Source organism: Schistocerca piceifrons, chromosome 1 (assembly GCF_021461385.2).
Source record: "Schistocerca piceifrons isolate TAMUIC-IGC-003096 chromosome 1, iqSchPice1.1, whole genome shotgun sequence".
NCBI classification, from domain to species: domain Eukaryota; kingdom Metazoa; phylum Arthropoda; class Insecta; order Orthoptera; family Acrididae; genus Schistocerca; species Schistocerca piceifrons.
The window spans coordinates 629,673,862-629,690,593 of record NC_060138.1 but is presented as its reverse complement, the minus strand read 5'-3'; the positions used below and the strand labels follow the sequence as shown (position 1 = coordinate 629,690,593).

Below are 16,732 nucleotides of genomic sequence, written 5' to 3'. Positions count from 1 at the left end.
TTGATACAACTTTTTATTAAGTATACATTAACACTAACCTGAGACAAAAATTAAGTTTTGAGTTGGAAGCAGTTTCCCAATAAATTGTCTTGAAACTTCACAGATTATGTTTTAATAAAGCCGACTGGGCTTGGTTTACATTACTTTCATTAAGAATGCATGTTCTCCTTGTCAGAGTAAATGGATTTACTTTTGTGAGAACATCCACAACTGACACGCACAGGACATCTGCATGTGCAGGATAGGAGAATGACTTAGCTGGTCCACATGGATGAAGAAAAGTTATTTTCACTTCATCAAGTTCGTTGTCCCCTCCCCCAAATGTAACCAAGCCACCAGTTTCTGCCATATACAGTGGTGACATTGCCTGATACATGTTGTAACTTTAGTTTGTCAGGTGATGTAGTTACTTCCCCCTCCCAACTCTGCATATCACCTGAAAAGTGTTAAACTATTAATTTTGATGTAATGTTGTGAATGAAAGTGTGATATTGCTGTGTTCCTTTGATTGTCTATGCCTCTTCAAGCCGGCTTCTTAATAATATTTCTGAAGCAGCATAGTCTTCTTGATTGGAATACACAAAATCAGCATTTGTGATATTATCTACTGCCTACGCAAATGGATCTCGTGTGGTTTGAATATTATTTTGCTATTGCCTTTGCAAACTTGCACGAGCTGCCTGTCTCTTAACTGAACCCCCTACTCCATCACGAGGCCCTTTCCCATGTTCTTTGGCTGAAAAGTGCCACTCAGCTTTTATGTTGAAGTCTTCCTGAACGTTCAGGAAGTTTTTCTTATTTTTGTACTGAGCAGCTGAACTGTCAGAATATAGTATAAGCTTTTGAAATTTGTTGGATAAGAAATAAGCTTCTTTTGAAAGGTGTAAACTGCAACTAGATTGTGCTCCAGGCAAATTAGAAACAATGACAAAGCTCATGTGCTCAATTTTGTCTTCCTGTTTGTAATATATAACAAAAGGATGAATGGTAATATGTTGTCTTGTCCAGTGGTAACTCTGAGCTTCATCCTGTAGAACTAAACTATAATTTTCCAAAAAATCACATATGACAACAAATACAGATTCCTCCATAAGGTTTTCTCTTGTGAAGTTAAGGAATGTTCATTGTTGCTTGGCAATGAAGTTATGCTGAATCAAAGTAGACATCTTACTACAAAATAAATCTATGAATTCTTCAGAAGTCTTCTGAACAATTTCCAGATTACAGCTGTCAACTGACATCTGCTGTCTGAACTGAACTCGTTCAATTAAGTTTTCATCAAGAGTCTTGTAAAATTTTACGTATGACAGTTTCTCCTGTGCAATATTCAGTTTCCTATGTTGTAATCCATTGATGATGGGTTGCAAAGCATTTTTGTAATGCACTGTGTATAATCTTTAATTGCTGTTTGTTACAGTATTTAGTGTGGCATTTTCTATCATTAATTTTATGTTTTGGTGAGTCCAAACTCAGAACCAAGAAAGTGTTTACCAACAGAAACTGTCAAAACTGTACGTTCATTTTATGAAAATGATGAAGTTCTTAGGGCTTAACATAAAAATAGGTTTCTCTAAATTTGCCAAGTTGAGACCGAAACATGGTGTATTTGCTGCCTGGAGTAACACACACACACACACACACACACACACACACACACACACACACACACACACACACAGCGTGTGTGTGTGTGTGTGTGTGTGTGTGTGCGTGTGTGTGTGCGTGTGCGTGTGTGTGTGTGTGTGCGTGTGTGTGTGTGTGTGTGTGTGTGTGTCACTCCAGGCAGCAAATATACAATGTTTCAGTCTCAACTTAATTGATACAAAAACCACTTACAATCTCGCCTTCAATTTATAGATTTACTTCTAAATGAACTACTAAATATGCTAGATACAAACTGGTCAACACAGAGGTAACAATTGATTTGCAATAAAATCACAGTGCACAATAATGCTGTAGGCACACTAAGCCTTGGAAGGTAACAGTCATATATCCTCTCAACAATGGCTCCAGTCTCTGAATGATTGTACAGACATAAGCAGTGTGCTTGTTTCAACTTGTTCACAGCCTGCTGCGTACATAGACAGGAACACAAGCATGCTCAGCCTTCATACAGTGGCTAAAGTCTGTGCTGATGAATTGTGCATTTTTGGACCAGAAGTATTACATCGATAGTCTGCTTACAAGTTTTTCACACCTTATTTAAATCTTAGCTATAGGTCCCACACTCAACATCTCGTTTTGCCAGTTCATAGACTGTTAGTTTAAACTGTAAGAAACTAAAAAAATAAGCAATCAATTATAGAATGTGTTGTTTAGTTTTGTTTCAAGGTGATATTTTGATATCTCTAGTACTTTTTTACTTACCTTTCAGTATATTTTAATGAAATTCCTGTTTGTTAAAGGTCATTTTGATCAAACTACGGCTGTTGGTAAAAAAACAAGAGCCCGGAATAATTTTTTAACAATGAACCCATCATTATCCCACATTTATATTTTGCTTTGTGATTTACAACAGTATGAAGTAGTTATGGAAATATTTTGAAAATTTTCAAAGATGTACTTCTGTAATAAAAATTAAATCAAAATATTAATTGGTATTTTGAAAAAGGTTATTAATTAGAAGCTCTGTTTTGTTGTATATTATTGGAAAGAGCATGAAAAATGCTACCTTTCCCAGCTTCTAGTTCAGTTAGGGTAGCTCCTAGGGCAATTTTAAAAAAAGTCCGTTCACACATTTTTGGCCAGTTTTTGAAAAATTTACATGACCATATACCAGAAATGGTTTGAGGAAAAAATTGAAATTTGGTATTCTTCTCAGTTTCGGCACCCACTATAAGTATACCAACTATCAGCAAAATCTAAGAGGGTGAGGTCAAATTTTTATTTAAAGTGTGTTGATTTGATAGGGAATGACCCATTCAGGTAAGTTTGTATTGCCAACATATTAGTCCCTGACGCTGTTGCAAAACCAATTGTACCAAAAATGACATGTTTTGGGGCAATCTTACACTGTTGTATATGTACAAGAAGAAATATGAAAATCATTAAAACTGCATGTTTGTTTCACAAATTCATCAGGCAGTCCAGTTCAAGATATGTGGTGTCACGCAATCATCACTGTCATCACCTGTGATGGATGGAAGGATTTAAATGATACTGCAGAAGTGTTATGACATTCTCTCGGGAATCACATTCATTAACTTTGCCAAGTTTCAGCAAAATTACTGATTTTTAACCTAAGCTAGATCTTGGTTATGCTACAGATCAGTCTGTCACCATAAGCATCATTCACTAAGTTGTAATTATTTTATTCTATATATATAACTTTGAAGTAAAATATTTTCAGTGTTCTGTTGTGTTAAGACTTCCTTTGCACGCTGTGTGGTTCTTTAGTGGCTACACGACCAAGGAACAGATGCCATTCATGAACAGAGAATTCAGATTATTAATTTATTCTGCATGTAATATCAAATAGTATGAGCACTTTATAACTTTGTTGCTGAAGTTGCAGCGTCAGTTGCTAACTAACAGTAGATTTGAATGTAGAAATACATACAGGTATAACAAATTTATAAATATGTCACTCTTCAGTACAGTGTCTATTCAGATTATGTCAAGCTCTGGACATTATGACAATCTGAAAATGTTAGCCAAGTGGCAGACTCAAAATCAGGTCAAGGCATGAATGTTCAAACTTGAGTGCACCTGCCACTGGCGCTCTGGGGAGGGATGCTTCCATCTGATTAGTAGCGGCGCAGTCATTCATGGCAGTGTCCTCGTGTTGCAGTGACTATAGAAAATGCGGCAGCATAAATTACAGCATGCTTATTTGAAAGTGTGGCGGATACCACATGTATCATTTTGATGCTGTTGTATCCTGTGCTTTGATAGGCTGATGGGAGGAAGCTGAGCTGGCACAATGTTGATGTAAACGTTCATGAAGCTTAAATTCCCATTGTGGTGCTCTTCATAATTAAACGGGTATATTAGGAAAATATGCAGTTTAATTGATGTACTGCATTAAAGATCTCTTGAAAACACATTATTTTTGTTAAAATTTGTTCTGCAAATCTATCAGAAAATGTGATATTGGCAGATAAAACTGTTCCCTCTGTTCCATGTTAAGCGTTTGAAGATGGATTCATTATTTTGAGAAAAGGAAATTTTGTGTGTTGAAACCAACAAGCTTCTAAAACAAGTAAGACAAGTAATTCAGTCAGAGGTGAAGTAAACTTTGAAATGCAATGGATTGCACATTCAAAGGAGGCTAACAACTCTTGCGGCTACAGACCCATTGAAGTTTGTGTTTTCAGTCCAAGGTTTTAGTTGCAACCATAGGATGATAACATGGCAAAGAGTCTGGATGTATGCCTTGAAAGTCATGTCTCAGCTTCGTAGATATTGCAAAGGACAGCTCGATTGGGATGTGGTAGGAGTGGATTGTCAGGGCAGATGAGTCGTGAAATGAAAGAAAATGTTTGGTGATTATTGCAGTTAAGGGTTACAAAGGATCCTCCATGCAGAATCCCTCACCAATCCATCTTCCATTGCTGCCGCCCCCCCCCCCCCCCTCCCCGCCTCCCTGTTCATCACCCCTCTCCCTGCCTTCCTAGTTTGGCTGGCCTGAGACATCTTCGGTTACTGGACTCGTTATCAGTAATTTTAGCAGACAATGCCTCATCAACTGATTTGGTTTTGCGTTTTATATGTGAGAGTGGGTTTTATCATTTGATCTAAGTTTTAGTGCTTCCCTGAGTGTCCTCCACCCTAGTGCTTTTAGGGTAGAGGCTTTAATGTGTTGCAGAGTGGCTCGCTTATCCTTCTATTTTTGTGGTCAGCCAACCAAGGTAATCTGCTCTCCTGTTTTAATCTCTTCTACCTGTTTCTTGCGTCTCTGTGTTTTTCTTGTCCTATTTTGTTCCTTGTAGTGGTCATTGTTTTTCTGTGGTTCTTTCGGATTTTTCTTCCATTCGGCATTGTGCCGTATGTCTAGTTTGTTTTATTCTTGCCCTTGTGGAATTGTTGCAGTATCTACCTCCCCACCTCCCTGCCTGCGGCGGTGTACCTTATGTATATAAACCCACTGTACTTTCCGGTGTACAGTGAATCCACTCGAACTATTGTTAACTAAAGTGGATTTAAATGTTATTGTGTAGATTAGAAGAAGCAAGACGCAGTGCTAAACGTCCAGCAGATGATCGGAGGGATGCATATCCAGATGAAAGAAAGAGAGTTGCTACTGAACGTCACTTTGACACTCCATCTGGACGCTATGAAGATACTTCAAGGTTTGTGTGTATATTTAGTTTATATTTAGCCAATCATATTACCTGGTTTGTCAATAATGCATGACATGCAAAGTGGCCACTTTTTTCTTCCAAAATGTTCATTGTTTAATATTGAGATATGATCTGTCTCACGTTTGATCTTAGTATTTGGAATTATTTTGGCATGCACATACTAATCACAGTAAAAATCTGTAATTTATTTCATGTTGTAGGTTTGAAAGACCTGCAAACTACAGAATACGTGAGGATCGCCGCCCAGAATCAGATCGGCCAAAAGCAGATGTGCGCCATAATGTGCGTGAACGTTATTCTGAATCAGGGAAACGTAAGTATGTCCCAGAATTAAGGTTGTCACAAAATCAAATAATAATCTCAATATACCTTAATATTTCGTAGACAGTTTTACTGCTCCAAATTTGAGGCTTTTCATTTCCAACATTGCTTCATTCCGTACTGTACATTTGATTATACACCTCCATTTTCCCCAGATATAATCAGGCATGATTCAGTAAGATAAATGCAAGCTGGGAGTCAGTGCTCACCAACAGACTTTACCACAGTGAGTTATATGCTGTAGCTTTTCTCAAGACATTCCAGTTGATAAAAATTCTTTTTGACAGCATTATGAAAAGGATAGTGGCTACTCACTATATAACGGGGATGTAGAGTTGCAAATAGGCACAACAAAAAGACACTCAAACAAGTAAGCTTTCAACCAAAAAGGACTTCATCAGATTTAGACACAAACTGCACATGCACACAAAACTGTAGTCTGGCCTTGGCAGGCAGAGCTGGTGTGTGCGTGCGCACGTGCCACTAATTCAGATGAAGGCCTTTTTTCTGAAAGCTTACTTGTTCGACATTGTTTTTATTGTGCCTATTTGCAACTCGGTGACCCCACTATATGGTGAGTAGCAACTATTCTTTCCATAATATTGTCATTATTCCATCGTGGAAGGATTTTCCACAGTTTGATTTTGCCTAACTCTTTTCCTTTGTTATTTAGTTTCAGATACAGTCTAAACATTAAGAAAAATTTCTGCAAGATTTTCCATGTACAATAAGTGATAGTATTGCTGTGTGTTTTATACTTAAAATGAAGTAAAAGGTTCATTGTAAAATGTGCACCAGAAAATAAAATAAGTATGAAATCATTCTGCAGGTAGTGGTGATAGTTAAGTATTTTTTAATAGACAGAAGTTGTAACGCAGTTGTGTTTGTATGGCAGTATGAATAAGTTATTTCCATAACAAAATTCCCATAATGTGGCAAAGAACTAATAAGAATTTGGTTCTTTTGCAAGTTGTTGTGCCACCCCAACCCAAACAAAAACAAAATATATATGCTCAACATACTCATGTCTAAAACTGTTTTTCAGTCTTCGTATGTGTAACTAATTGTTTCGACTACAGAGTGCCCATTTTTCCATATCCTTTTATAGTTCAGTAGTATTTCACAAGAGCCAACTGTCTTGTGGCAATTCTCTTTAGTTGTAGCAAGAAGTCATCTAGGTCAGGAGGGGCTGAGACTTATATCAGAGTTTTCATTTATTTCCTGTATTTCTATTGCATCACAATTCAGATGTGGAGATGCCTTCACACCTGTTTTGATGCAGTTCACATCTAAATTGTTTTGTTTCTGTATGACAAGATGTACAAATGTACAGTGTTGTCACACAGCTTGTCTGACGAAGTAACTATAATGATTGGAGGGCTTTTTGACTGAAATGTTTGCTTTTGTAAAAACGTAGTTTTTTTGTGAAGTGGTCTTTGCTTGTTTTTTTCTTTTGGCTCTGCTTAAGTTTTCAACAAATAATTGTTTCTGTTGAGTGAGCATTCATAACCATTTGATATATACTTGACACTGCTGCAAATAGAACTGACCAGATACTTAGCATCAAAGTAGAACTGAAGATAACTGTTGCACAAAGGGGAAGACGTTCAATGTGGTCAAAATATGTAGACAGATTTTGTTTGCTGTTCCTATTGGGGTGAGTAATTACACTACAAACTCGCTGATGGTCATTGAACTGGCACTCTGAATACCAGAGGAGATGGATGGTGCAGAGAAGCAAGCTGTGCCTTCCTCTTGCTGGGCAACCAGTCTACACTCATGCCCAGAGTTTCTGAAAAAGCAGAACAGACATGCACTCATAGAGATCACTTCTGGTTTTGTGAGGATCGTAGTTGAACTCTGTCACAGATCGGGATAACACTCTTCACTCATTATGAAATAAGAAAAACCACACAGCATTCAGTGGCAGCACCCTGCAATTGCTTGCTGAGGTTAGCAGTGTGTGTCATTAATTAGGTAGCGTAGGCCCAACTACACTGGTATTTCATACAGTGACAGTTAAAAATACCTTTCACATTATGGTACACATGACAGTAACGTTGAACTTCAGCTACCGGCAGATGTACAGGTTGCTTTATTCTAAGACGCTGGGTCCCATGGTTAAGCCCTACGTAGCATTACATGGCACATATCTTATACAAATCATTCAACCACCCATAGTTGACATGGCACACATTCTTACATACATTATATTTCCAAATTAGACTTCACCAGATGATGTGCCATACGAGTAACTAAAAACTGGTTACATTTTTTTTTATATTTATATGCTGAAAATAAAACTATTTCAAACTACTGCTGATGAAATAGTTCAGTTAATTTTACATTTTGGGTCAACATTCCCGTTTATCACAAATGTTAATTTTTTCTCTTGTATATACATATTAAGAGGGTGATGTGGCTGGCTGAAGTTCGTATCTCTTTCAGTTCTCATTTTCCAGTTTTCAACATTCCCACTCAAAATGTAAAGTGGTACATGTGGTTGTGGGATAGTGAGTAAGATTTTCTGCTGTGGTACATTAGTTACTCAGGTCAATATCTAGATTTTTAAGATTAGGCTAAATTTACACTGCCCGCGATGCGATGCGATGCGATGCCGAGCCGAGCGGAGCAATGAAGCGCTGAAATCGCGTGACAATGGGCAGGCTTGGTTTAACAGTGGCAAAAGAGCGGTCCCCGTTTAGACTGCAGGCTGGGCCGAGCGACGTGATGCGGTGTGATGCGATGACTCCGCTGTAGTCGCAACAGAGTTTGCGTTTCGTGCGAGTGTTTGGAGCGATTGCTTGTTTGCGTTTGCGTCTGAAGTAATTGCTTGCTTGCAATGGACATGGAAAGACTAATTAACAGTGTGCGTGAACGCCCCGTGTTGTGGGACTAGAAAAATAAATATTACCACAATAGGGATTTTGTTCCTCAAGATTGGAATGAAATAGCTGAAGATTGTGGAACAGACAGTAAGTTCAAAAAAGTAAAATAAATAGCTACAAGACTCCAAGAAATAAGTAACACAAATAACTTCGTTTATTTTCTAATTTTAAATGTGTATAGACACTATTACAGTATTTTGAATATGAAATGACGTTCACAATAGTTACAGTATTTGATAATTTCAACATGAAATATATTTGCGTTAATGACTGTTGACATAGTTTTTGAAGGCCTCTCTGATACTCCTCGCTCTTCTTGAAGCACTACTGTTTGCTCTGTCATTTTGGAATTTCGCGTCTATATTTTCAGGCGAGGTACTGAAGAATAAATGGAAGAACCTACGTGACACTTTCCGCTCTGAACTCAAAAAAACTCGTGCTGAATGTTCAAGAGACGAAGGTGGCATGTCGCCTTTCCAGTCCAATTGGCCGTGGTACGAGCTAATGACCTTCCTGATTGACATAATGACGCCATGGAAGATTAAGACTAATGTTTATCACAGTAAAAGAACAGCATCGCAGCACGACGACGCACACGACGACTACCATTTTCACCAGCTCTTACAGAGAGAGAGAGAGAGAGAGAGAGAGAGAGAGAGAGAGAGAGAGAGAGAGAGTGTTTCACCTGATGAAACCAACCAAGCCAGCTCTTCAAGACTGTCTGTAAGTTCAGAGGGTAGCGTTTCGATGCCTCCTCCCTCACCCACCCTACGCACAAACCAAAACAAGAGATCCAAGAAATCAACAAACTCTGAGTTGCTAAATATAGAGAAGCAAAAGTTGAAGCTAATCGAGCAACAAATGTCAAAATCAGAAACGCAAGATGACAGCTATCATTTTGTAGTGAGTTTGCTGCCAGCAATGCGAAAACTATCACCAGCAGCTCTGTTGAGAGCCAGGATAAAAATTCAGCAGATTCTTTTGGAAGAATTGGAACAATCAACCACTTCCACTGCACATTCGTTGATGTCACCCTATGCACCTGAAAATCCAGTTGAAATCGTAATTGCTGGAAATCCGCAGAATGAAATAGTCATTTCTGAAATTCAACCTGATGACATTGTTATTTCAAGCCACCAAGATTCTGAAAACTTTGATATTTAAGTGAGTGAACTGTGATGTATTTTACTTCTCATTGTCAACTATGTCAAAATTTATTAAAAGAAAGTTTGAATCTATCACAATTCGTAAATTTTTCATAATAAAATGATTGCTGTAAACTTAATATTGTTTACTTACTTGATGGTGATCATAGCTTTCTCTTCAGGGGTAATAGCCATTCTGAAATTTGTGTTTCGCTTCTGTAATCTATTTGAAACAGACGACACTATATAATCAAATGTGTCTGTACTCATTCTGAAATAACTCCAAAATTTATCCTCATCTTTTCTCAAGTCAATGTACAAATGATGAAATTCTCCTAAAGCCCTCCTCTCCTTGTTGATTTCATGCAACCATTCACGACTGCGTTGAATTCTCAGAGCACTGTTTTCTAATAAAAAAAGAATTTACTGGGTCGAGGAAACACGACATCGTGCCGAGGCCGCTCAATTGCTGGGCAGATCGCGCGCGCGCTCTGTATCGTGTGCAATGTGAACGCACCATCGCATTGCATCGCTTTGGCCATAATGCCTCGCATCGCATCGCAGGCAGTGTAAACGTACACTTATTGTTGAGCTGATCCCTATAGATCTTTGTGCTCACTTCAAAATACAAAATTTGTCAAGCAAGTCTGTAGTTTATCTGCTGGAGCTTACCAATCCATCTCAGTTGGTGACTAGTTGGGGGGACTTCTTTACTGTTTATTTTCACCTTCTCAGGAACAGTAAGTTGATGTAAAGTCATCACATTTTATGTTCATTATGTATCTAAACTGAAAATATCAGAGATAGCTAATGTGAAGATTATTTCTGCACACGTTAGGGCCTCCAGACAGTTTTACATATGCCCAGTGTTGTTAACCAGTGTACTGTTTAATCACTGTATTTTCATTTCATTGTCGTGAAATAACAGATACGAGATATGCAGATCGCTCAGGCGATATGTGGCATTCTGGTACCAGTACACCTACTGTAAAGCAGTTACTTCCAATGGATGGAGGAAGTGGCATGCATGGGCGGGACACATGGCAAGGATCTGGTGATAGAAAGGGAGATGCTGGACCGTCATGGCGTACTGTGGATATGCCTAGATCGGAGAGGTTGGTATTGAAATAAACTGATTTAGGCCTAATGTAACCATGTACTTGAAACATTATAATACAGGAAATTATTTGGTGACGTAAGAGAATCTGGTAACATGCATTTCCTTATAATGACGAAAATATTTAGTTTTTAATTCTTTTTTTGCAATGTTTTGCATTGATTCAGTACCTCCATGTTTATTTTCTGTGTGTGTGTGTGTGTGTGTGTGTGTGTGTGTGTGTGTGTGTGTGTGTGTGTGTGTCCCCAGGAAACTCATACACTATTACCACATTTAAATTTTTTTCTTTCAGCAATCTATTAGGTGACATGCAGTCTGTTCCAAACCCTATCTGTTTCACAACCCATGTCATGTGGATGAACCTCCTCCAGTACCAGCTCCTCTGAATTACGTGACTAGGAATTGTCCTTACAATACATCCTGCGATGCCTCCAAATCCTCCTGGGCTTTAGTGTCCAGTAGCCACTGCTGAAATGGCTCTGAGCACTATGGGACTTAACATCTGAGGTCATCAGTCCCCTAGAACTTGGAACTTCTTAAACCTAATTAACCTAAGGACATCACACACATCCATGCCCAAGGCAGGATTCGAACCTGTGACCGTAGTAGCCACTGTTTGACACATGCTACCACCACTTTTCCCCTTACGTGCCCCACTTTATTTGTTCTATTCTCCTTCTATGTTACCTCCCTGTCTCAGTTCACTGCTCCATGTCATTATGTGTCACATGTAACTTATCTGCATGTACCAGAATAAAATCGCCAGTACCAAATCCCTATCCTGTTGCCTCTCGCCCAGTTATTGGTCATCATTCTTCCCAACCACATGCGCATGCATTACATTAGTGGAACATATGTTAGTTTGATGTTCTATGGATCATTTGTACAATTAATGATAATGATATGGAATGAGTCATTTTACATTCATTGTGTACGTTCGTATGTAAATATGGCTACATGCTGACCATTTAAAACGTATTCTCTTTTCCATTTTTGTTCTTTTTAAAAAATAATTTGAGTAGGTGATCAAAAATTTTGATGGCAGCATTGTGCACTTTTTTGGCCTAAAGTCAACTTTAACGTGGAGTAACAAATGTAATTTTTTCTTCTGGTATTGTAATTATGTTCTTCACAATTCCTTTTAAACTGTAGTGGGTCGTTTACAACCAGTTTCATCAGAGAATGCATAGATGGTGAAGCAGTATTCTGAAAGCCTAACTCCTGTAACAGGTGTATATAAGAGGACCACATTATTCTTATTGTATGTTTTTGAGCTATGAGAACTTTCTTTCATAAAGATGAGTCACCTCAGAACATTACCATATTTACTCGATTATAAGATGAAGTTTTCCCAAATTCGTCATTCAAAAATACGGGGTCATCATATATTTGCAGATTAAACTATTGCTGCTGAAGTAAACACTTTTACAGTGTATGATAGATTAATGTAAGGGTAACTTCAGACTTCTATTACAATTGAACAGATGTGCAGTAAATGTTGTACATGAATATAATAGAGGGAAACATTCCACGTGGGAAAAATATATCTAAAAACACAGATGATGTGACTTCTTACAGGCCAATCGCAAATCAGAACAGCATGCCACCCTCCACCTCAAAAAACTATCCAATCTCCTGGTTTCCCACCTCCGGAAAGGCAACTCACTCACCCTTCACAACCTTTCCAGCAAACCTCAACCTCCTCTCATTGCACACAGACCCAGTCTCTCCCATCTACTCAATCTCCCACTTCCAGCTCCACTACCCCCAAAACCTCAAAATTCCAATCAACACAATCTGGAACCACAACACCCTAATTCAGTAGTTAACCTTTCCTCCAAACCTCTCTCCCAATCTGAAACCTCTGTCCTATCCAAAGGCCTCACCTTCAGCCCCACTCCCAGATTCAACCAAACAGCCCTTGTCAAAGATTTACTGTCCTACACCCGTACTCTCTGCTGGAAATATCACTTTGTCACGAAGAAAAATGATCCTAATCCTACTCCTAATGGTCCAACTCCCCAAGACACTATCCAAATTGAACCCTGCCTGGAACAGTTCCGTCCTCCGTCATAGCGGGACCCACCTCCTCTTCCTCAAAATCACCCTCTCCAAACTTTCCAGGAATTTCTGACTTCCAGCCTTGCCTCTCAATCCTTCTTAAAAAACCTTAATCCTACTCCCAACATCACCACTGCTGAAGCCGAGGCTATCCGTGATCTGAAGGCTGACAGATCAATCGTCATTCTTCCGGCGGACAAGGGTTCCACAACCGTGGTACTTGATCGTCGGGAATATGTGGCTGAGGGACTGCGTCAGCTTTCAGACAACACTACATACAAAGTTTGCCAAGGTAATCCCATTCCTGATGTCCAGGCGGAGCTTCAAGGAATCCTCAGAACCTTAGGCCCCCTGCAAAACCTTTCACCTGACTCCATCAACCTCCTGACCCCACCAACACCCCGCACCCCTACCTTCTACCTTCTTCCTAAAATTCACAAACCCAATCATCCCGGCCGTCCCATTGTAGCTGGCTACCAAGCCCCCACAGAACGTATCTCTGCCTATGTAGATCAACACCTTCAATGCAGTCTCCCATCCTTCATCAAAGACACCAACCACTTTCTCGGACGCCTGGAATCCCTACCCAGTCTGTTACCCCCGGAAACCATCCTTGTAACCATTGATGCCACTTCCTTGTACACAAATATTCCGCATGTCCAGGGCCTCGCTGCGATGGAGCACTTCCTTTCACGCCGATCACCTGCCACCTTACCAAAAACCTCTTTCCTCATTACCTTAGCCAGCTTCATCCTGACCCACAACTTCTTCACTTTCGAAGGCCAGACATACCAACAATTAAAGGGAACAGCCATGGGTACCAGGATGGCCCCTTCGTACGCCAACCTATTCATGGGTCGCTTAGAGGAAGCCTTCTTGGTTACCCAGGCCTGCCAACCTAAAGTTTGGTACAGATTTATTGATGACATCTTCATGATCTAGACTCACAGTGAAGAAGAACTCCAGAATTTCCTCTCCAACCTCAACTCCTTTGGTTCCATCAGATTCACCTGGTCCTACTCCAAATCCCATGCCACTTTCCTTGACGTTGACCTCCACCTGTCCAATGACCAGCTTCACACGTCTGTCCACATCAAACCCACCAACAAGCAACAGTACCTTCATTATGACAGCTGCCACCCATTCCACATCAAACGGTCCCTTCCATACAGCCTAGGTCTTTGTGGCAAACGAATCTGCTCCAGTCCGAAATCCCTGAAGCATTACACCAACAACCTGAAAACAGCTTTCGCATCCCGCAACTACCCTCCCGACCTGGTACAGAAGCAAATAACCAGAGCCACTTCCTCATCTCCTCAAACCCAGGACCTCCCACAGAAGAACCCCAAAAGTGCCCCACTTGTGACAGGATACTTTCCGGGACTGGATCAGACTCTGAATGTGGCTCTCCAGCTGGGATACGACTTCCTCAAATCCTGCCCTGAAATGAGATCCATCCTTCATGAAATCCTCCCCACTCCACCAAGAGTGTCTTTCCGCCGTCCACCTAACCTTCGTAACCTCTTAGTTCATCCCTATGAAATCCCCAAACCACCTTCCCTACCCTCTGGCTCCTACCCTTGTAACCGCCCCCGGTGTAAAACCTGTCCCATGCACCCTCCCACTCCAGTCCTGTAACCCGGAAGGTCTACACGATCAAAGGCAGAGCCACGTGTGAAAGCACCCACGTGATTTACCAACTGACCTGCCTACACCGTGAAGCTTTCTATGTGGGAATGACCAGCAACAAACTGTCCATTCGCATGAATGGACACAGGCAGACAGTGTTTGTTGGTAATGAGGATCACCCTGTGGTTAAACATGCCTTGGTGCACGGCCAGCACATCTTGGCACAGTGTTACACCGTCCGGGTTATCTGGATACTTCCCACTAACACTAACACCAACCTGTCAGAACTCCGGAGATGGGAACTTGCCCTTCAGTATATCCTCTCTTCTCGTTACCCGCCAGGCCTCAATCTCCGCTAATTTCAATTTGCTGCCGCTCATACCTCACCTGTCTTTCAACAACATCTTTGCCTCTGTACTTCCGCCTCGACTGACATCTGTGCCCAAACTCTTTGCCTTTACAAATGTCTGCTTGTGTCTGTGTATGTGCGGATGGATATGTGTGTGTGCGCGCGAGTGTATACCCCTTTTTTCCCCCTAAGGTAAGTCTTTCTGCTCCCGGGATTGGAATGACTCCTTACCCTCTCCCTTAAGACCCACATCCTTTTGTCTTTCCCTCTCCTTCCCTCTTTCCTGATGAGGCAACAGTTTGTTGCGAAAGCTTGAATTTCATGTGTATGTTTGTGTTTGTGTGTCTATCGACCTGCCAGCACAAATGTTGTACATGTATAGATAACATATATACATACAGTTATAGTGCTTTTTAAGTAAAGGTAATATTCGAAGATGAAAATCTTGTCCTTTAAGAACCATTTTTTGATTTTGAACCAAATTCAATCTTTAATTTGGTTATGAGAAAATGATTTGTGAAATGGGTTGCAAAAGATAAATTCAGCCACTGTCTACAAATTACAATACTGGGGAGAAACGGTACCAGCATTTAATCAGCTTAGAACAAGATGGATACATTTAGATGAAACGAGAGAATTAAACCAGAGTTAAATGTCTTAATAAATCACATTTAACTGATTGCGATTACTATCACAAGAATAAATAATGGTGGAAAGGCCCATTGCGGAGATAGTATCAACAGAAGTCAGTAGACACGCGACAAGTAGAAGTTTGAGGATTGGGCTGAATTGTGATTGTGATCTTTTGTATGTGTATTAGTTCTGTTGTTACAGTTACATATGACTCGCACCCTAGAAGATATTGTGTCTGTGTTTCGCTGTTGCTCAAGCGCTGCACTATGGAAGACCGGGTGGGGAACTGTGACGCTGGCTTTGCGGAGTACAATACTGAGTGAGTGTGGGGAGGGATGTGGTGAGCTGGCAGCAAATTTTGACTTCCTTCAACTGTGGGACTGTGTACTTTGGCTTGTTATGAACATCTGCAGTTTGCCTGACTCCATCTGTAATCAGAATTGAACCAACTTTTAAACTGAACAAATACTCAACAATAGCCTACATTTCTGCAGGAGATGCTAACAGTCTAGATTGGGGCCACTGGCATACTTTGTTTTTCTTGAAGTGGTGTTGTTGATGCTCACAGTTCTGCGCAACCAGTGAGAAAACTGTGATCAGACAATATGTTTTTGTAGCTAAAGACATTGTAACATTCTCATGTCAGTATAGAAATAAAGTCCACTGCCTGTTCAGAAGAAAACAAGAAATGCGACATATTTGGAAGAAACAGCCGAGTATTTGTGACAACAAAGATAAAAGTTTCACAGCTGCCCTTGTTAGGATGGTGACGGTGATGATTAAAAATAGTAGTGTCACAGAAGACAGGCTAAAAAAACAGAAGATAAAAATTAATGTAAACAATTTTTTACTATATGTCTCTTTGCCTTACCAAAACATAGATTGTGAATAAAAGGTACAAGTTTAGAATAGGTGCAATGCTAACTCTTTAGGCAGATGGTTTACATCAATAAGAGTTTATCATTTTGATTTGTCATATGTTAAAAAATAATTTTTTCTCAAGGAGCCTCTTACAAAAAATAAAGAGGGAGAGTTATCTCACATTCAGGATGTCTCATACTGTGGTAAATACGGAATTCCATAGCACATATTGGAATTGAAATGCATAAAATATGTCAACTTACCAATTTATATTTCACTGAGATTTGCTATGATTTGAAGTGCAAATATGACTGAACTGGGTTGTGTTGTGACAGTTCCTTCCTTCCCCCCCCCCCCCCCCCCCCCACCACCACCACCACCACCACCACCACCACCACCACCACCACCACCACTTTAAATTCATG

At 40.0% G+C, this 16,732-nt stretch overlaps 1 protein-coding gene across 2 annotated transcripts in view; it reads left to right on the top strand.

The window, feature by feature from the left end:
- The window catches only part of LOC124804708 (scaffold attachment factor B2-like), a 233,832-nt gene that overhangs the window by 200,933 nt on the left and 16,167 nt on the right, over nt 1-16,732 (top strand). For both annotated transcript variants that reach the window (XM_047264971.1, XM_047264981.1), the window contains exons 14-16: nt 5,160-5,291; nt 5,504-5,616; nt 10,586-10,772. In XM_047264971.1, the coding sequence (XP_047120927.1) occupies nt 5,160-5,291; nt 5,504-5,616; nt 10,586-10,772 (432 nt within the window). The remainder of the gene's footprint in view (nt 1-5,159; nt 5,292-5,503; nt 5,617-10,585; nt 10,773-16,732) is intronic.